Below are 20,192 nucleotides of genomic sequence, written 5' to 3'. Positions count from 1 at the left end.
GGTGGCCTCCGGCAGAGCCGCACCCGCGCGTTCCCCACCCGCGGTTCCGCGGCGGTCGCGGGGACCCCACAGAGCCCGAGGTCCGGAGAGGGGCAGCGGAGCTGTGGGGGTCTGCAGCACAGTGCTGTGGGGAGTGGGATGGGGCAGTGCGGAGCAGAGGGGCTCAGGGAGAGCTCAGCGCTCTCTGCCACTGCTGAAAGGAGCACGGAGCGAAGTAGGGCTCGGTCTCTATCCCCAGGGAACGGCGATAGGACGAGAGGGGATGGGCTGACGGAGCGCTGCGGAGGGTCAGCTTGGAGATGGGGAACGATCTGTGCTCCAAAGAGCGCTCAGCACTGGCACAGCTGCCCAGGGCAGTGGGGAGTCCCCGTCCGTGGGGGTGTCCCAGGGCCGTGGGGATGTGGCACGTGGGGACACGGCCAGTGGGCACGGTGGGACGGGTTGGGGTTGGACTGAGGATCTCAGAGCTCTTTTCAGCTGTGAATGATTCTGTGAAACGGTGCAGCTTTCCTTAGGGTTAGGTGCTGTTCACAGCAGTCCTCAGGCAAAGTACATAAAGACACAGAGAGGACAGCGTTTTGTACTTGGGAATGAGGAGCTCTGTTTGTGCTCGAAGACAGAAGCCCATATCCTGAAGGTCAGCGACTCACAGTCAGGACAAGGAAGAGGCAGCCTAAAGAGCAGCAGCAGTTCTGCAGTGGGAATTCTGCTCCTGGGAAGACGCCTGTGTTTGCTTTTGAGAACTGGAGGCAGCTCACAAGGCAGGCACTGGAGGAGCTGGGGTCTGCTTTGTGTAAGGTGAGATCACATCAAGACCAGAGGTGGTGTACGAGCACAGAGGTGCTGCCGGTGGGCCAGGGTGAACCCTGCAGCAGGCCGAGATGAGGACTCCCAGCCCAAGGACAAAGCAGGGGTAAAAGTGGCCGAGGTTCTGGGGTTCTGGTCTGGAAGTGATCATGTGGATGCATGTATTTCCCTGCGCAGTGTGGTCAGTCTGATCCGGGTTTTGCAGTTGCTACCTGTCAGCACTTCCTAAGACCCATCGCAGTGGGGCTGCTGGGGCTGCTGCTTCTGCTGTGCTCACTGCCATCAGTTATTCAGGGCCAGGAGGCAGAGCGATGGGGCTGATGCTGCAGCAGGAGGCAAAACTGCTGCATTATTCACGTCACCTACTCGGCTCACAGGGCATCGCAGCGCTTACCCCACAGTGCCCGGCCACAGCAGGGGATGGCAGTGAGGGGAGAACAGCTGGGGCTCTGGGGACAGTTTCAGGGACCAGACATGAACGCTCTGTGTACGTGCCAGCCGTGTGTGCGTACGTGTGCACTCTGTGCCACGCACAGCTCCGTCCTTTACTGCCCCTCCAGTTATTGGGCGTGCTGTTGGGTAGTGAGATGCACACACAGCTCCCTGCTCCCTGAGCAGCCATGGTTTCAGCCCTCGTGGGCCGCTCTCACCTGTCTGTGCCCTGCAGTCTGCACGCGGCCTCGTTTTACAGGTGCCAGGTATGGAAGTCTTTGCTCCAACTTTGTAAACTTCAATGCCTGGGAAGACAGGACAAGCAGGTCTTTGGCACTGGGGCTGCCATGAGGCATTACCCCTAAAGAAAAGGGTTGTGCACTGCATCCTGCTGTGGAGGACAACATCCTGCTGTGGCTCTTTAAGCCTTCTTTCCTCTTAACCCCTGCAGGAGCTCCTGGAGCAGATTAAAGAAATCCTTAAGCTTTCTGGTGTGGAAATGGACATGGTCTAAATGGGCTGAGCTGTGGTGGTGTTGGCCTCTGGCAGGGGGTTGATGCATACACTGGACGTGGCCTTGCAGTAGGTGCTCCTGCTGGAAGCAATCCCATTTGTATCAGGATCCAGTTGTGGAAGTACTGGATGGAGTACTTCCAGGCTGCTGTATTCTCCCGCAGCCCCTTCCCCAGCTGGTCATGCCCATGAGCCAGAAGGACTTGGCATTTTTGTTTTTGCACAAGAGAGGACTGCTACTGTCGCCCTACAGAACTATTTCACTGCACAGAAAATCTCCACTTGGGTGCTTCAGCTTAAAAAAGCTTCTGGAAAGGGGCTGCGGGCCTGGAAAGTAGCTCTCCCTCCCTATTTTTGTGCAGTTATCTGGGCTGTGGGGAGACGGGTGTTCCAGGATGGGCTCTGGATGTACAGGGTACCAAGAGCACCGGGGGGGCTCTTCAGGCAGAGCCCCAGGCACATGTGGCACGGGCAGCCAGGGTGAGGAGCTGCAGGTGGGAAAGGGGGCTGAGCTCCAGAGGTGGTGGGCACCCAGCGCTGGGAGGCTGTGTGCAGACTGCAGGCCACCAGCGGGAGAGAACAGCCCATGAGGGCTGAAACCATGGCTGCCTGGGGGGGGACACACAATGGGATAAGGGTACACATGCTGTAGGCATGTAGGAGGCCTCGGGGACAGCTGCTGGCAACATCAGGTCTCTCTCAAGTTCCAGAGATGTGGTGTAGGTGGGTGAGGGGTGTGTGCAACGCATCAGTCAGGAGACCAAATGTGGGGAGAGTTAACAGCTGCCACCCTGAGTGTGCAAGGAGCCTGACAGCCAGCCACAGACACTGCACAGATGCAGCTCCCATGCTGTTATATGAAGGATCTGTGGTCTTCCTCTGCCTGTCACGTGTTTACTTAAGGACATCACCCTGTCTGTGTTAATATGTTTTGCCATCCACATTAGTGTCGAGGTGTGCATCTCTGTCTGCACCTCACACACACAGCACATCACCACATGGGAACAGCAGCATGGGATGGAAGATGTCTTCTGGTTGCAAGACCACCTCATTAAGGTCTAGTGGAGCTATGAGGACAAATTCCCTACGTCTAGAAGTCTCCTGAACCTGTCTACCCCACAGCAGAATGAGGAAGGGAAAGTCAAAGCCACTCTACAACAGAGATCACGGGTGCACAGAGAGGCAGCACCGGATGGGCTGTGAAAGGAAGGGGAGGGCTGGGGGTGCACCTGGCACTGTGCAGCAACTGAACTGCCCCATAACAAAACTGCAGAAAGAACCCAAACTCAAACCTTTATAAAAAAAGTCTTCAGTAACTGTTTTCTCCAGGGAGGTACCACTAAAGTGTCTGGGCAGGACCCTCCCCTGCAGGTACAGGTGTGGCTCAGCTCTCCCTGCAAGCTCTGTGTTGAAGAAGTGCATGGATACTCTCACCCTTACCATGACTGTGATGTACAGGGAGTCAGGGCCCAGCCAAGGAAGACTGCACCTGGCCTCCCCTAAGAAGGGGAAAGGTGCAGCTGCCCATCACAGGAGATCTCAGAGCACAAGAAATATGCTTTCCTCTGTGGAGGTGAGCACTAACTAGCCCCTGACAACTGGAGCAGAGAGGGCAGACTCCAAGCCCGGTCCTTAGGAGGATGGGGGCTTCTCTTCAGGGTAGCTCTCCTCTTGATCTGACAAATCCTCACTCTTCTTCTCCAGGTTAAAGCTCTGAAAAGAAGTAGGACAAGAAAATTCTGAAGAGCACGACAGCTACACTCTGCTACGGTTCCTTCAAACTCAGGCTAAGGCAGCAGGAGCTCTTCAGAGGGTCAGCACCTTGCCCCTTCCGACCAAGACACGAGCAGTGCACAAACCCAGTGCTGTCACCAGCATGAGGCAAATCTTTCAGTTCCTGCCAAATTTTCACCCTCTGGTACAGGCTCTGCTTTCCCCAAGGAGAAGAGCTGCTAACCACATCAGGCTCTACTCCCTGCACTCCTTCCCCTCCTTTCTCACCTCCAGTTCTTGCATGACCTCATCCATGAAATCTCCTGAATTCTGCTTGTAAGCAACTGCCAACTTGATAGCATCATTGAAGAGCTGGTGAGAAAGAGAACACTTGTCACTCAGAGCAAAGAGAGATGGGATTATTTAAGATATGAAAAATGTTCCCACAGCCCATGGGAAAAAAAAAACAACAACTCCACAACTACTTATAGTCAGCGGGGCTGTCCCAGTTGCCAAACAGAGGCACTGGCCCATCTCCTGCTCCGTGCTCATAGCAGTCTCCATGTCCTTGGACTGTACAGTGGTCTTACAGATGCTGAGACCAACAGCTGCGTTTTACCTTCACTACGTTGGTGCCATCTGCAGCAGACACAAAGTAAAATGGCAAACTGAACTTCCGGGCAAAGCTGAAGCTTTTCTGGGTCACCTTCATATCCGCTGAGGGGAAAAAAATAAATGGAGAAACAGTCAGTAAAGCAGTGGTATAGAAAGAATGCCAGCGTGTGCAGAGATGGAACAGACACAGACCAGAATCTAAAGCAGCTATCAAGGGCTCCCCTTTGCCAGGTGGGCCCCCTACAAAAGCTAGAGGCCCATCTACTCAGAGATACAGCACCAAGCACTGCCAGCAGCAAGTCCATTTGTCTGGACTCGTGTACACAGAGTGCAGAGTATTCCAGGCTGATGTGACACACCCTGTAGGAAAGGCTTTTATTAGGTAAGATGAATCATGCCCTAAGCTCTACCACTGAACCAAGTGAGTTTCCATAAACCTGGCTATTTATTTGGTAAAACAGAGCCCTGGGGGGGCTAATATTCAAGAACATATCCGGAGCCAAGAGAAGCATGACATTCTTTCGTAACCAAATAAGAAGAGAATGACTTCACAATCCTGAGGAGCTGAAAGAAGAAGACATACTCACCATCAATTTTATTGGCCACCACAATGCAAGGGATCTCCGGGCGAAATTCTCTCAGCTCCTTGTACCAGTTGCTCAAGTTCTTGTAGGTGACTTTCCGCTGTACATCAAACACCTCCCAAAAAAGAGCCAGCTATCACAGGTCCAACAGTAGGACAGCTCCCCATAACCCACTGCACCAAACACACGGACAGAATCCAGCATCCTCACAGCAGGACGTGATGGGAAGCTGCTCTTTGTTAGAAAGCAGGACAGAGAAAAGGGAGAATATCCAGCCAGCCCTGAAAAATGCAAGCAGGCTTTCTCTTTGCACGATGCAGGCAACAGTCCCTCGCTTGCCTTTACATGCTTAGCACCCACGACAGCGAACCAGCACTGGGAGACATCTGTTCTGCTAAGTCTGTAGGGTCAGATGGGAGGATTTTCCTCTATAACAATTAAAGCATCAGTGGAGTTGGCTGATGAAGATAGAGTGAAAAGTTAAAAGCAAGAAAACAGACTGAGTGGAGTCAGGAAACAACACTCATTTGAACTATAAAAATGGGAAGCTCAAAGTACATGAAAACAGGAAGGGCAGAAGACCAGAGAAGAATGTAGTGCTCTGCAGAGCGCATTAAACCAGCTTTGTACTACACAGTTCAACAGTGACATCACAGGAGAAGAGTGCCCTCTCTCTCAGATTCCCTCTGACTGAACCACTTCCAAGGAGTGTGTCAGGTTGTACACACATTACTGGAAACACAGTGATGGCAGAAAGGAAATTCGGAAGGCAGCAAACACAAAGAATGCAGTAGGAGAGCTGCAGGAAGGACACAGGAACACTGAACACACCAACTACGCTTTGCCAGTAGAAAAAAGAGCAATGTGGGAAAACTTGTTAAACAACTGGGGGAGATGTAAAAATGCAGTACAGTGTAACTGTTAAAAGCAACAGCCAGGCCAAGTGACAGCTGGGACTTAGGAGCCAAAATTCCACCAGATCACAGCTGGGACACACAGCCCTTACCATGATACAAGCGTGAGCTTTATGGTAGTAGGAGGGATGCATGCTCTGGAACCTCTCTTGTCCAGCTGTGTCCCAGAAATCTGAGAGATAAAAAAAGACAACGAATTTAGGATGACACAACATCTCAACTTCTGTTTTCATCACTACTTCAACCCGGGATGCAAACTCTAGCTCAGCTACTTTAAGTCACAAGTTAGGTTTCATCTCGCTGATCTGAAACATCCCAGGGCAAAGAGTTAACACAACACCAGGAGCTTCTCCTAGCTAGAACACTGCTATGAACATCCTAGCAAAAGAGAAGTCGTCAGCAGACGTGACTTACAGAGAACTATGTAATGAACTTTGTCACTAGAGATGACAATGGGAAACGTATCTAAACACCTTGACTTCTAGCACAGTGCAATAGCCAGAGGAAACGTAAAGGAGCACAGTGTCCCCCTGCAGCCTGTGGGGTGCCAAGCTGGAGCAGATCTCCGTGCTCAGCCTTTGGAAGAGATCACTGAGGAGCAGTGGACCTGACCTTATGGAAGCTACAGGACACAGAGCCAGTACAGGAGCAAACTCTGCCAGAGCTTCAGCCCACAGCGCAGAAGGTGACCTGGTGGAAGTCCCTGCCCGTGAGGGATCCACGCTGGAGCAAACTGCTCCTGGAATAGGAACCCTCTAGGATGGATCCATATTGGAGCAGCTCCCAAAGAACTGCAACCTGCAGGGAGCCCACGCAGGGTCAGTCTGGGAAGGACAGCATCCCATGGGAGCTGCCCCTCACTGCAGCAGGGAAGAGAGCGAGGCTGAAGAAGCAGCAGAGACAAAGCATTATGGGCGGAGTGCAGCCCCCATTCCCCTGCACTGCTTGGTGACAGGAGGAAGAAGTGGGTGGATGGGGATTTGGCATTTGTGGTCCACTGTCACTTCTCACTGACGAAGTTTATTAGCAATAATACAGTTGTATTCTTCACAGAATCATAGAATGGTTTGGGTTGGATCTGTCAGACCATGTCGTTCCAGCCCCCTGCTGTACGCAGGGACACCTCCCACCAGCCCAGGCTGCTCACAGCCCCACTCAGCCTGGCCTTCAATGCCTCCAGGGAAGTGGCATTCACAACCTCACTGGGCAACCTGTGCCAGAGTCTCAGTAAAGAATCTCTTTTCCCAGATTGAGTGTTTTACCCGTGACACGAATCAGCACCTCACCTGCCCGTCCTTACCTCGACCCATGAGCCCTTCCTCACCTTGTTTTCTCCCCTCGTCCTTTAGAGGGGGCTGAGCGACCGGCGCGGTATGACTGCGAAGCCACAGCGGCTCTGTGCTCCATTCCTCCCTTTCGCCGCGTGTCAGCCCCCGCCCACCGCCCCAAAGTCCCAGCAGCACCACGGCCGTCCCGACCCCTTCCGACAGAGCCCACCCCGTGGCCTGGGGACGGCGTGCGCGGCGCTCCGCACTCACCCACGAGCACGGCTTTCCCGTCCACCCGCGCGTGGTGCTGGTACAGTGTCAGGGCGAAGGTGGACAGCTGCTGGGGGCGGCTGTGCCCGCGTTAAGGACTACAGCATAGGGTTCTGTGGTTCTGATTCTGAAGACAGAGAGACGCCCTAGAGACCCCATAGAGAGAGAGGGACCCAGAGAGATAGAGACCCCATAGACCCCAGAGAGAGACTCCACAGAGACAGAGAGACCATATAGACCCCATAGAGACAAACAGAAACCCCATAGATCCCACAGAGACAGAGAGAGACCCACGGAGACAGAGACCCCAGAGACAGAGAGAGACCCATAGAGACAAAGAGAGACCCCATAGATCCCATAGAGACAGAGTGAGACCCCAGAGAGAGACTCCAGAGAGACACAGAGGCCTCACAGACCCCAGAGAGACAGAGAGAGACCCCATAGATCCCAGAGAGACAGAGAGAGACCCATAGATCCCAGAGAGACAGAGAGAGACCCATAGATCCCAGAGAGACAGAGAGCCCATAGATCCCACAGAGACAGAGAGAGACCCCATAGATCCCAGAGAGACAGAGAGACCCCATAGATCCCAGAGAGACAGAGAGAGACCCATAGATCCCAGAGAGACAGAGACCCCATAGATCCCACAGAGACAGAGAGAGACCCCATAGATCCCACAGAGACAGAGAGAGACCCCATAGATCCCACAGAGACAGAGAGAGACCCCACAGAGACTCCAGAGAGACCCCACAGAGATCGAGAGAGGCCCCACAGAGACCATAGAGACAGACAGAGACCCCACAGACCCCATAGAGACCATAAAGGGTGATGGAGCACTGGCACAGGCTGCCCAGGGGGGTTATGGAATCTCCTTCTCTGGAGATATTCAGGACCCGCCTGGACGCCTACCTGTGCGACCTGGTGTAGGGAACTGCTTTGGCAATGGGGTTGGACTCGAGGATCTCTGGAGGTCCCTTCCAACCCCTACGACTCTGTGATTCTGTGAAGGATCCGCCGGAGGAACGCACCCCGCCGCCCGCCTCCCGCCCGCCCCACCGACCCCTGAGGGGCGCGGACGGAACCGCGGATACAATCCGTCGAGCAGGAACCTCTCGAGCAGCCTGCGGGGAAACACCGCGGCCGTCAGGAGCCCCGCCAGGCCCGGCCCTGCGCGAGGAAGGGGGGGGGGAGGAGAGGGGGGTGGGACCCGCGCGGCCACGCACTTGGACTTGCCCACGGCGCTGTCGCCCAAGCAGATGATCTTCACGGCCTCCTCAGCGCCGGCCTCGCTCGGGGCCTCCTCCCGGGGCCGCTCCGCCGCCTCCGCCATCGCTCCGCCGCCGCGTCCCCGCTGCTACGCGACGCGTACGGCGGTGCAAGCCCCGTCGCGCGGCTGTGACGTCATCGCGCGCGCGACGCCGCTCGCGGGGAAGGTGTCATGGCGGCCGCGGGGCGCTCCCTGCGGCCTCTGCAGCTGACGCTGGCGCTGCTGAAGCCGGACGCCGTGGCGCACCCGCTGGTGCTGGAGGTGAGGGCAGCGCGGGTCCCCCCCGCACCGCCCGGCCCCCTCGGGACGCCATGGCGGTGCGCGCCGCCCGCCCAGCCGCTGCGCCTTTGCCCACAGGCCGTGCACGACACCATCCTCAGCAACCGCCTCCTCATCGTGCGCGCCAAGGAGCTGCGATGCGGGAGGGAGCAGAGCCGCCGCTTCTACCGGGAGCACGCGGGTAGGCGGTGCGGGGCCGCGGGGCGAGAAGGATAAGGCCCTGAGGGTATCGTGGGGGCAGCACCGCGAGCCGGCACTGTGCCCTCGCAGCCCAGAGAGCCAAACACACCCTGAGTGCATGCAGAGCAGCGCGGCCAGCAGGGCGAGGGAGGGGAGCTGCCCCTCTGCTCTGTGCTGGGAGACCTCACCTGGAGCACTGCGTCCACGTGGGAGTGCTCAGAACAGGAGGGACACGGAGCTGCTGGAGTGCGTCCAGAGGAGGGCCGCGAAAATGATCCCGCGGGTGGAAGAGCAGTCTGGCAAGGGCAGGCTGAGAGCTGGGGCTGTGCAGCTGGGGAGGAGAAGGCTGTGGGGAGAGCTGAGAGCGACCTTCAGTACCTAAAGGGGCTGTGGGAAAGGAGGGAATGCACTCTTCAGCAAGCTTTGTGCGACAGGACAAGAGGAGATGGTTTCCAATTGACAGAGGGAGGTTGAGACTGGGCACAAGGAGCAAGGTCTTCACACTGAGGTGGTGAGGCACTGCACAGGTTGCCCAGAGAGGCAGTGCTGCCCCATCCCTGCAGACAGCCACGGTCAGGGGATGGGGCTCTGAGCACTGATGGAGCTGTGGGTGTCCGTGCTCATGGCACGGAGTGGGACCTGATGGCCTTGAAGGGCCCTTCCAACCCAAACCGTTCTGTGATTTATGAAGTTCTCTTCTTCTAACTCAATGCATTCCGTGGTTCCCTGAGGATTGCTTCTCCTGGGGGTGGGCATGGAGCACACTGGGAGAGTGCTGTGACTCAGAGCTGTCTCTCCCCCACAGGGCGATTCTTCTACCAGCGCCTGGTGGAGTTCATGGCCAGGTACCTGCTGTGCCATGGGAGGGCAGCACGGGGCACGAGGAGAGGATTGGGTGAGCCCTGAGCAGCACACCCACGTCTGGAGGGCTCCACCTCAGCATGAGACGCATCTCATCATGAGCCTGTGCTTTGGATGGAGGGTGGGGAGGTGTCATGGAACAACTCTGCTCTGGTGACAGCACTCAGTGGGATGGCATCTCGGCATATTTTGTGTGCTGTCACCTAGAGGGAGGTCATGCAGATGCTTTGTTTCCAAGCTATCACAGTGTAGCATGAACTTGTCATACGTATAAGAATGAAGAAGTTGTACCCCATTATAACCTTACCTACTTCTGCTCTTTCCTGGTCCTTTTTTCAGTGGCCCCATGTGGGCTTATATCTTGGCCCATGAGAATGCCATCTCCCTCTGGAGATCCCTGATGGGACCCACCAAAGTATTCAGAGCTCGAAACTGTGTCCCAGACTCCATCCGAGGAGCTTATGGCCTCACTGACACCAGGAATGCCACCCATGGTTCAGGTAGGCCTTGGCTGAGCACCGGGCAGGGACTGGAGCTGGGTGAGGGCTGAACAATGTTGCTTTGTCTGCCTTTGCTTTCTGTTCACAGTTTACTCGCTTCTGCAGACTCCACGTGCAGTCAGGCCTGGCTCTGTACATCTCCATCTTCTGCCTTTCCCTTTGAAGCAGTGCCTGTTTTAGGTGTAAGACTAGCATCTCACCTCTTGCCTCTCTACTCTTACAGATTCCCCAGCATCAGCCAGCAGAGAAATTGCCTTCTTCTTCCCAGAGTTCGATGAAAAGCTCTGGTACCAGCAGGAGGAGCCACGTCTGCGCTGTGGGCAGCTGTATTACGATGCAGAGAAGCGTGTCCACTGTGTGTGCAGGGATGCAGAAGCAGAGATGACCTGAGTTACCTGTGGGTGTGGTCTGCTGAGCAGGAAATAGCTGCTAGCCACACTGCTTGGGTCAACCCCATGATGAGACACAGAATCATGACGTGTCTTAAGGACTGTAGGGAAAGGGAAGACAGATGAGCGTTGTGCTGTGCTGCTTGGGACTGTTGTTTGTGCAGCATACAGGTGCTGGGACACTTCTAAAAAAGCAGCAGTACTCAAAGTCCATGAAGAGATGAGGTCGTGCACTTCCCCACCCCCTGTGTGCTTATTTGTGTCTGAACAGTGCTGGTGAATTCCTCCAAGGACTTGGCAGCCAGGGGATGACTAGCTTTGCTGGTAGCAGGCCCAGATTCTTACTATCTGCTCTGTTGTGGCTTTTTTGTGTTGTTTGTTTTGTTGTTGTTTTTTTCCATTAAGAAGAAATGGATTAATGGGATGAATGTGGAGCAAATGCAGTGGTGAGCAGTGCGATAGTAACTCTTCTGTTACTGCTTTCTTAAATCCAAGCTGAGAAAAAAGGTGGCCTTCAAACCCTTAAATTCGTAGCCTAAGCATCTGGTGGAGGGCACGGTTGAAATCTGTTGTCAATAGGAAAGCAGTTCCTTTTATTCTGGGCTGACAACCCTGTGGCAGATCTTCTAGAAGTGATTGCAGAAAGGTGAGCAGCAGTCCAGTGCCTGTGGAGGATCGTACAACTTCTGCTTTCATGTTTTCTGGAACATGAGGTTGGTAGCACTGGTGGAGCCCGGTAGTGGCTATTAGGACTGAGAGTATTGCAAATAAAAGGCAAAAAAAAAAAACAACCCTGGAATTCAGTGCAGGTACACAGACACTGCACAAGTTCTGTCTGGAGCTCTTTACACTGAGCCTTGTGACAATACCTAATGGGGACTGAATTGCTCCTGGGTTTCCTGCGTGCTGAAGCACAGAGTGCCACATCCTTTGTAAAGTTCCGTTCGAAGAGTTTCAGCCATCACAGATTTGTGTGTGGTGGGACACGAGGACTCAGATTTGAGTTCCTGTGCAAGGTTCCGTGCTCCCTCGTGTTCTCCTGTAATGCATTTTGACATCTGTCCATGTGCGAGGAGTCCTTAATCCATTTCAACTGTCCCCTCATCATTTCCTACAGCACTGATGATTTATTTGTTTTTTGATCAAGGTACCTTGCTGTACTGGGTGCAGTCACTTTCACATAGCTCCAAATGCACTGAACCAGGGAGAGCACCTGGGAGATGCACTGAGAGTTTCTTTGCCCAATTCCCTCTTCCAGAGTTAAGCACGAGTCTCAGCGGTACTGAAGCTCTGTTGATTGAGTCCCACGTTAATTAGAACTTCAGTTATTCTTTATTTGTTTCTGTTTACACTCAAGTCAAATGCCACCTAGGAGATCTCGATAGTGCCTGGCAGGTGCTGTTCCATCAGAATGATTTTTGCTTTATTTGAACTCCAGATGTTGTGGCTTAACATATTAAAAGCATCACCCCCAGGTGCCAGTTTAGCTTCATGTTAGTGTTTCTGTTGCTGCAGCAACTGCCCTGCAGGGTGTTGGGATTGAGGGAGGGGGAAGGAGCGTTTAGCTGACCCCGAGCCTGGGAAGGGGTTTTGTTAGGTTATTACTCAAAGCAGGTGAAGGAATTGGTGATGTCTGATGAGTTATGACTGTCAAATCAGCAGCAAAGCTTTCCCCAGGGGCTCGTGGTGCGCTCCCTCCCGTTGCTCAGGGCGTGTCCAGCCCTGCCACGGCACTGCTGTGAATGCCACACAGCAAACCAAGCTCTAAAGCTTTAAAACACACGTTTCTGTCGTAGCTTCAGTGAGACCTCTCCGGGTGCTCACAGCACAGCTGCAGCCCCGGCCCTGTGCTGTAGCACCCAGCAGAGGTGCAGCTAAATGCAAGCAGCCATCTCCCCGTGCACCCACCCCACAGCAGGGCTGGGAACCCAGAACCAGAAGCATCAAGCCGCCCTCCCTGTAACGAGTGGGATGTCTGATGGGGCTGTGCTGTACGTGAGTGGCACAGCCCTGCTGAGCAGAGCAGGAATTTGGGCAAGGAGGCAGAATCCAGATCACAGAACTTGGGCTCCGTGTCTCCTGCTGCAGTGCCACGGTTCGCTGTCACTCAGGCATTTCACACGGACTGCTCACGAGCTGTGAAGCTGTTCAGCTTTCCCACCTCCCAGTACTCCAGCAGCGTTGTGTGCGCCCCTCCTTGTTTTGCAGTGTGGATGTCTCAAAGATGGGACGGTGTTCTCCGCTTTTTGTTCTCCTCTCCGTTGCAGTGCAGTGGACTGGCGTGGATGTAAACAAGTTTCAGAGTTAGGCTACGAGCAATACAACCAACTTGTAACAGCTCCCTCTGCGCCTCGTTTACGAGCATCGTGCAAGCACACTGAGCAGCAAAGTGGGGTGCCCTGGGCTTCATGCCCGGCTCTGACACCCCCGTGGCAGTGCCTCTGCGGAGGGAGCCCGGTGAGGACGTGCCCCGAGTGGGTAAACTGAAGCAAGAAAACATTTCCCTTCAGTTTCAACCTATTAAAAGCCTTTCATTTGAGGTGCAGTAATTAGCCCCCGTGGCGGGCTTGGTGCCCTGGGCAAACCCTGCAGGCTCCGTGTGGAGCGGGCTGAGGAGATGGGGGTGGCAGTGGGGCTGTGGCTGTCCCATAAGCAATGAGTGGGCAGGAGCTGCTCAGTGGTGGTGGGAGAGCCCTCTCTGGTCCCTTTGGAAGCAGAAGCTGCCTGGGAAGGAACGCTGCCCCTGGAGCGATGCTGGGGTTCTGTGCAGGTGTTTCATGACCCCAAATCCTGCCCTGAGGGGTCACAGTCACTTTGTGTGGCCGGATGCATTGTGCTTGCTCGTAGCCTGTTAAAAACAAACAGAAATCAGGTCAGCTTTGGCCCGTGTTGGAGCTGGATCAACAGTTACTGCCTTTTTTTTTCCCTGCAGTATGATTACCAGCATTGAATTAAACGGAATGAAGGTACAACCAGTGGAGCCCCTTCACTGCTGCTGAGCAGCACGAGGCACTGCTGATTTCTTTCAGACAAAAGAAAAATCTCACGTTCATTTTAGAGAAAAGCACCACTTTGTGTTCCATTAGTGCTCTCACGGCGCAGTGGGAGGCATTTGTCCTTCCTTGGGCACCCCGGGCTGGAAATGCCAATTCTTCCCTCTTCTTTCTTTTTGGGCTGGCCTGGATTATGCAGAGCTCCAGGCAACTTCTCTGCAAAATAACATCTCAGAGGAAACTCCTCAGAGGAAAGCAATGAGACAAAAGCTGAAATGCTGCCCTTATAAAACCCGATAGAATTTGAGTGTAGAAATGGGATTTGTGGTGATGGTGATGGTCCAGCCTGTGCCCAGAGCACAATGGCTGGGGCTGTGGCCGTGTGGCTGCTGAGTGTCTGCAGGGACAGAGTCCATGGCTGTGTGGGGTGTGGATGCACTGCTGGTGGGGATGGCTCCTTTTACAGCTTCTGTCTGTGCCTCTTCTCATCACCCTAATCCTAACTGAAACCATAACCTAATCGTAACTGTAACCCTAACACTGACTCTAAACCTAACTGTAACTATAACCCTAACCATAACACTAACGCTAACTGTAACCATAACCCTAATAATAATTGTAACTCTAACCTTAAATCTAACTGTAACTATAACCCTACTCCTAACTCTAACCCTAGCCCTAACTTTAACCCTAACCCTAATCCTAACTATAGCCATAACCCAAACCCTCATCCTAACTGTAACCCTAATCCTAACTATAACCATAACCATAATCCTAACCCTAACTGAAACCACAACCTGAACCCTCATCCTAATTGTAACCCTAACTATAACTATAACCCTAACCGTAACCATAACCCTAACTCTAACCTAACCCTAACTGTAACCTTAACCCTAACCCTAACTGTAACCATAACCAGAGAGGTTATGAACCTATGAACCTGTAACCCTAACTGTAACCCTAACCCCAACCCCAACCCCAACCCCAACCCTAACCCTAACCCTAGCCCCAACCCGAACTTCTGGCAGGGCACCATCACCACTGCTCCAGGGACAGTCAAAGCCACTGAGCAGAACCAACCGAGCCCCATTGCAGCCCATGGGGCCGACGCTGCCATCAACACGTCTGAGCTCTGTAGTGAGACGTGGCCACACAGAGGTGTGAGCAGGCGGGCTCGCCTCGCTGCTAGAAGTGTGTTCAGCTTTGTGAATGTCAAAGCAGCAGCGGTGTCGCGATGATCTGTCTGGATCAGCAGTTTCAGGAATGACTTTAAGCAGTCATCCTCTACCTGGAGGCGAAGTGACAAAGAAGACGTGGCAGGAATCTGTCCCGGGCCCTGTCCTGTGTGGCGTCTTTATTGCTGACACGGAGGAGACCGCACCCGCGTCAAGTTTGCAGGTGATGTCAAATCGAAGGGACCGAAGTGTGTGCTCAAGGGATTTTGCTCCCAAAGAACCAGGTTGGGCTGCAGGAGCGGGCCGATGGGAACCCCATGAAATTCAACGAGGACAGTGCCACGTCCTGTGCCTGGGGAGAGGGACAAATGGCAACAAACACGACACGGGGCAGCAGCGTGCCCTGGTGGCCCTGAGCATCCCAGGCTGTGTGGAGCAAAGGCAGCAGAATAAGGCAAGAGGACGTGTCCTCTGCTCAGCGCTCCTGGGATCATATCCAGGTCCTGCATGCAGTGCTGGGCTGGAGGTGAGCTCCCACGAGCAGGGAGCTGGACACGTGCAGCCCGACGCAGTGCGAGCTCGGGGGGACCACACAGCAGCCGTGCTGTACCCGTGGGGAGGCTGTCACAAAACCAAGGCCAGACCCTTCGCAATGGGGCACAGAGGGATAGAAGCAGCAGGCAAAATGCAGGCAAGGGGCTCCGAGTTCACCATCCTTCCTTCTAAGTGGATGTAAGGGAGAACCGGAGTCCCCTGTAGTGATCTCAGCGATCTTCTGCAACCTTAATGATTCTACGACTGTTGTATGTTCATGAGGTGGGATCAGGGGCTCAGGAAAGCTGTGGCACCTCTGGCCTTGGAGGTGTTCTGTCTCTTTTTGGGTGTAGCCAAGAGCAGCAGTGGTGACCACGGGGCTGTGCTTTGGGTCAGGGTTGGACCCCGCAGGCAGATTCCTGCCTCCTGGAACAGCACCATGGGTTTTGATCGAGACAGAATTGTTGGGCTGGAAAATGTGTAGAATCACAGAAATGTTACAGTTGGAAAAGACCTCTAAGAGCCCCAGATCCAACCCCAACCCACCCCCACTGTGCCCACTGACCGTGTCCTCATGTGCCACATCCCTGCGGTCATTGAACACCCCCGGGGGATGGGGGCTCCCCACGGCCCTGGGCAGCTGTGCCAGTGCTGACCACTCTTTGGAGAAGAAATTGTTCCCAAGATCCAATCTAATATCCACCCATCAAAGGGAAATGGTACATGGAGAAGTCCACAGTTTTACAGCAGTACCTTTGGGTTTGGAAAGCACAGCACTCGTGGGTGGAGATGTTAAGAGCTCTGCATCCCATGAGGAGTTGTACTCCCAGAATTGCTGCGTGCTCACAGGAGCTGGGGCCATCCCCGTGGCTGCACACCCCGGTGTAGGGCTCAGCACAGCCCTGTTTCAAACCTCACCTTCTCCAAGTGCTGCATCTCCATCCAGAAACCTGGGACAGCAGCCAGGTCACACAGCAGTGATGTGCCACTGAATTCCAGTGTGAAACAAGGAAATGTTCATCATGTCTACAGGACAGAGGGAATGCTTTGTAAGGTCAAAGCCCACAGCTGTGTCACAAAGTCCCTTTGTCACAGTCCTTCTACCCTGAAAACCCTCTCAGACAGTCAGGACCTCAAAACCATCACTTTCCATCTTCCTTTTCCATCCCCTGTGACACCATCTTCCCCTCGCTCCAGCAGTAGCTCCCTACCACATTGGATTTTCAAAGCCTTTCAGTTTTGTTGGCACCTTTCAGCTGATGGCACTGCCCAGCACCTCTGCTCCTGGAGCTTCGGATACAGAGGTCGAGTCACAGCCCCTGGAGGTGTTCAAGATACGTTTCAGTGCTGTACTGAGGGATGTGGTTTAGTGGGGGAATGTTGGTGGTGTGCGGATGGTTGGACCGGATGATCTTGGAGATCTTTTCCAGCCTTGGTGATTCTGTCATTGGCTGCTATGGCTCTACCAGCAGGAAACACTACATGGAGGTGGCAATAATGCACTTCCATGACACAGACCAACTCTGCAGGACACTGAGGTCCCCTCCTGTGCCCACTTCTGGAGGTTGGTTTTCATAGTGGGACCCCATAAAGTCACCTGCTCCCTCCTCGTATCACTTTGATGAGCCTGTACTGTTGGTTTGTGAACGTACAGATGTGTGTAGGAGTACATCTTCTGCTGTAAGCAGTCTTGACAAGCTGTCGTGTTATCTGCTAAAGGACCGATAAGCTTGTAACCCATAACTATATTCATGACGTATTCCAACCTTGCATTATCGCTAAGTTTGTTGCCCTGATAACAATCCATACCTGGATCTTACCATCTCTAATTGCCTTTCTGCTACCACTGTTAATTGGTGCTATGCCCTTAATATCTGCTGCACATATATTTGCTTCCTGCTGGACCCTATAGTAATTTATTATCTGTTTGAATTTCTACATATTAATCATAGCATATGATGCAGATCGGTGACGATCTGTAATAAATACAGACCTTTAGCAGATAGATCCCCCCACGTCCTTGGATATCACAGCGTCCTACGAAGCCCCGGCTGCAACCCCTGTGCACCCATGGGCCTGGTCACCAGGGCACCCATACATTCCTACTGCAGGAACAATTATGCCCGTCCAAATTCCCTCCCTGCTGCCACCTTCCCATTTTATGGCTTTCCCAGTTTGTGTTTCCATGGCACTGCACATCAAAAACTGCTGCTCATAGCAGGAGCTGCCTCGAACTCAGCTCCTGCATCACAAGGCTGAGTCGTCCTCCTGCCTGGCTCTTTGGGAAGCTGCAGGGCTCTGTTCCACGCCTTAACCCAGCCCTACCGGTGCATTAATCAAGCACAAGCAGTGCTTGATTAATTGATTACCCACCACAACCGATACCATAGGGTTGTGCTGCAGGTATGTGCGGGGCCAGCCCTGCCCATTGCTGCCCCTCTGCTGCGCTGGTCAGTGTGGCATGGTGTGCTGAAGGATGATGTAAGGACTGCAGGGTCTCCACTTTTTGCTGTGGCGTGGGATACCCATTGCAGTTCAGCGCACAAGAGCTGGCTGGGGTGGGAAGACAGAGCTGGAGAGGTCAGACTGGGCCAGGCCTGAGTAGGGAATTCTGGGGATGCCCTGTGCCTGCAGGGCTCTGTGTGGTGGGCTCAGGTCCCACTTGGGTGGGCTGAGTGTGGGAGCTCATCTCTGCTCTGTGCTTCTGCCATGGAACAGAGCTGCCTCTGCCAATCTCTCCCCTGGGATCTGGCAGGGTTAAAAGCTGCTCCTCTGCTCACAGGTGCAGAAGATTCCTCCTGGTGCAGGTAAGACATGCTGGGCAGCACGTGGGGGCAGGGACAGCTTTTCCTTCCCACCCAGTGCTGTCAGGTTGCTGCTGGACACAGAGGTAAGGAGGGCAGACCCATACCTGCTCCCCCAGCCCAACCATCAGAGTGGGACCACCCGCACCCAGGGCTCAGCATCGTGTTCCCACATTCCAGACTCTGCTCATCTGGGTGCAAATGAGCCAGCAGAGCTTCAAGGGGAGAGCTGCATCCTCCCGCAGGACCGGCTGGTGTCCGGGCTGGGCACGCAGCACGCCTGACCTCCTGCAGAACAGAGGGGGGGACAACACACCCCAAAGCGCTGGGGCTGTGGTTAGGGCACCGAGGAGGAGCGAGGCACCTTCCTTGGGGTGCTGTGGGGGAGGAGGCGAGATTTTCTGGCCGCATTTCCCTTTCTCTGTGCACGGGGCATTTGGGGTGAAGGGTTTCAGTGTCACTGACAGCTACATCGCTCCAGAGCACAGTGGAAGAAGTAGGGTTCCAGGACCACAGAATCGTAGGGGTTGGAAGGGACCTCCAGAGGTCATGGAGTCCAATCCCCCCGCAGTGCAGCACCCAGGGTCACTCTTCCCGTGGCTGCACCGCATCCCTGGGCCTCCTTACCCAACGCAGCCCAGGTTGGTCAGCACGGGGAGGGCCTCCCAGGCAGCTCGCCAGGTCCTTCCTGCAGCACAGCTCACGGTTCCCTTCTGCTGCTGGAAGCACCACGAGCAACAGAATCACTGAACCACCGGGGGTGGAAGGGACCTCAGGAGATGGCTGAGCCCAAACCCTGTGCTGAAGCAGCTCCCTACAATAGGTCGCACAGATGGGGGTCTCCACAGAAGGGGAATCCACCACCTCTCTGGGCAACCTGTGCCAGCGCTCCGTCACCCTGACCCTACAGAAGTCCTTCTACATATTGGTACAGAACTTCTTATGTTCCAATTTTGGGCCACTGCTCTTTGTCCGATTGCTGAGCACCACTGGGAGGAGTCTGGCTTCATCCATTTACCTCCCACCTCCCCGCAGAGATTTGATCAGATCCCCCCTCAGTCTTTTTCTCCCCAGGCTGAACAGACCCACATCTCTCAGCCTTTCCTCGTACAGAAGATGCTCCAGGCCCTTCATCACGTTTGTGGTCCTCTGCTGGACTCCTTCCAGGAGATCCGTGTCTTTTTGGAGCTGGGGAGCCCAGAACTGGGAACAGCACTCTAAACGTGGCTTCACCGGGGCAGAGGAGAGGGCAGGATCACCTCCCTGTCTCTGCTGGCCACTCTCTTTTTTTAATTCTTCCCAGGGTTTCATTGGCCTTCTCGGCCACCAGGGGACACTGCTGGCTCATGGCCACCAGGTCGGACATCAGGACCCCCAGCTCCGTTGCTCCGGGAGCCTCACATGGGACTGCTGTGCTGGGCCGGACGTGTACTCCAAGAGAGAGCAAAGCGCCCAGCCACTGTCTGCAGGGCTCCATGGCGCTGGCACGGTGGGTAACAGCAGCCCTGGGTGTGCGTACCCAGTGAGTGGCATCTTCCCAGGCACTGGCCGAGGGTTATGTCACATAGACAAGGTCGGCACAGCACCACAGAGCAGTCAGAAAGCCCTCGAGTCACGGTGATAGAAACAGGATGGACAGCAGAAGCTCCGGAGTCCCATGCCAGCAGAGACCCCCCAGCATCTCAGTTCATCCTGCGGCTCTACAAACAGCACCACGGTGATCCTCCCTCAGCTGAAACCGTTTTAGGTACTATTTATCGCAGAGCAAAGCACTCCAAAAATGGCAGAGCTAGAGACAGGATGGCAAGAATGATAATAATAATCCTTTTAGCTGGTGCAAAGCGATGGCACATCACAGGCAGCTGGCACAGGGCAGTCCTTGTGGCTATAGCATCTCAAGAGGGACACGACTGTGCGGGAAGCAGGGAAGGAGGCGGTCGGCAGAGGTGGGAATGGGAAGAAAAGAGAGCCGTGCTGGATGTTCTAGGCAATGGGTTTAAATAGGAAGACCCAGGATCTGTGGGGTAGTTCAGATGCGTGCTGGTCGTGGTGAGTCCTGCAGTGGGATCTCCAGCACTGAGCAGCACCACCCTG

At 54.4% G+C, this 20,192-nt stretch overlaps 2 protein-coding genes across 3 annotated transcripts; one reads left to right on the top strand and one right to left on the bottom strand.

Moving 5' to 3' along the window:
* Positions 1-3,011: 3,011 nt before the first annotated feature.
* Positions 3,012-8,446, bottom strand: LOC136056836 (rab-like protein 2A). The gene is made up of 8 exons (XM_065749197.1): positions 8,340-8,446; positions 8,208-8,237; positions 7,117-7,196; positions 5,671-5,750; positions 4,668-4,779; positions 4,085-4,182; positions 3,754-3,837; positions 3,012-3,465 (listed from the first exon to the last, which is right to left on the bottom strand). The coding sequence occupies exons 1-8, from the start codon at positions 8,444-8,446 to the stop codon at positions 3,385-3,387; spliced, it is 672 nt and encodes a 223-aa protein (XP_065605269.1). The 3' UTR covers positions 3,012-3,384.
* Positions 8,447-8,549: 103 nt separating this feature from the next.
* Positions 8,550-12,047, top strand: NME6 (NME/NM23 nucleoside diphosphate kinase 6). Of its 2 annotated transcripts, XM_065749201.1 has the most exons (6): positions 8,550-8,644; positions 8,741-8,843; positions 9,648-9,687; positions 10,043-10,203; positions 10,427-10,604; positions 11,214-12,047. In XM_065749201.1, the coding sequence occupies exons 1-5, from the start codon at positions 8,555-8,557 to the stop codon at positions 10,591-10,593; spliced, it is 561 nt and encodes a 186-aa protein (XP_065605273.1). In that variant the 5' UTR covers positions 8,550-8,554; the 3' UTR covers positions 10,594-10,604; positions 11,214-12,047. The 2 variants fall into 2 exon arrangements, with proteins under 2 accessions (XP_065605273.1, XP_065605272.1); XM_065749200.1 differs by lacking the exon at positions 11,214-12,047 and having other exon boundaries at positions 10,427-10,944.
* The last annotated feature ends 8,145 nt before the right edge of the window (positions 12,048-20,192 follow it).

Source organism: Cyrtonyx montezumae, unplaced genomic scaffold (assembly GCF_038088225.1).
Source record: "Cyrtonyx montezumae isolate F1298 unplaced genomic scaffold, pur_monq_1.0 scaffold_59, whole genome shotgun sequence".
Lineage (NCBI taxonomy): Eukaryota > Metazoa > Chordata > Aves > Galliformes > Odontophoridae > Cyrtonyx > Cyrtonyx montezumae.
This window is presented reverse-complemented; position numbering and strand designations above follow the sequence as displayed.

What these genes read in the sequence shown, in the direction of transcription:
- NME6 (XM_065749201.1), top strand. Translation starts at nt 8,555, where the DNA reads ATGGCGGCCGCGGGGCGCTCCCTGCGGCCTCTGCAGCTGACGCTGGCG. An exon ending in CTTCTACCGGGAGCACGCGG is followed by an intron (nt 8,844 to 9,647) that starts GTAGGCGGTGCG and finishes TCTCCCCCACAG; the next exon opens with GGCGATTCTTCTACCAGCGC. An exon ending in CTGGTGGAGTTCATGGCCAG is followed by an intron (nt 9,688 to 10,042) that starts GTACCTGCTGTG and finishes TCCTTTTTTCAG; the next exon opens with TGGCCCCATGTGGGCTTATA.
- LOC136056836 (XM_065749197.1), bottom strand. Translation starts at nt 8,446, where the DNA reads ATGGCGGAGGCGGCGGAGCGGCCCCGGGAGGAGGCCCCGAGCGAGGCC. An exon ending in CGGGAAAGCCGTGCTCGTGG is followed by an intron (nt 5,751 to 7,116) that starts GTGAGTGCGGAG and finishes TTTATCTCTCAG; the next exon opens with ATTTCTGGGACACAGCTGGA. An exon ending in ATGGCACCAACGTAGTGAAG is followed by an intron (nt 3,838 to 4,084) that starts GTAAAACGCAGC and finishes CTTTCTCACCAG; the next exon opens with CTCTTCAATGATGCTATCAA.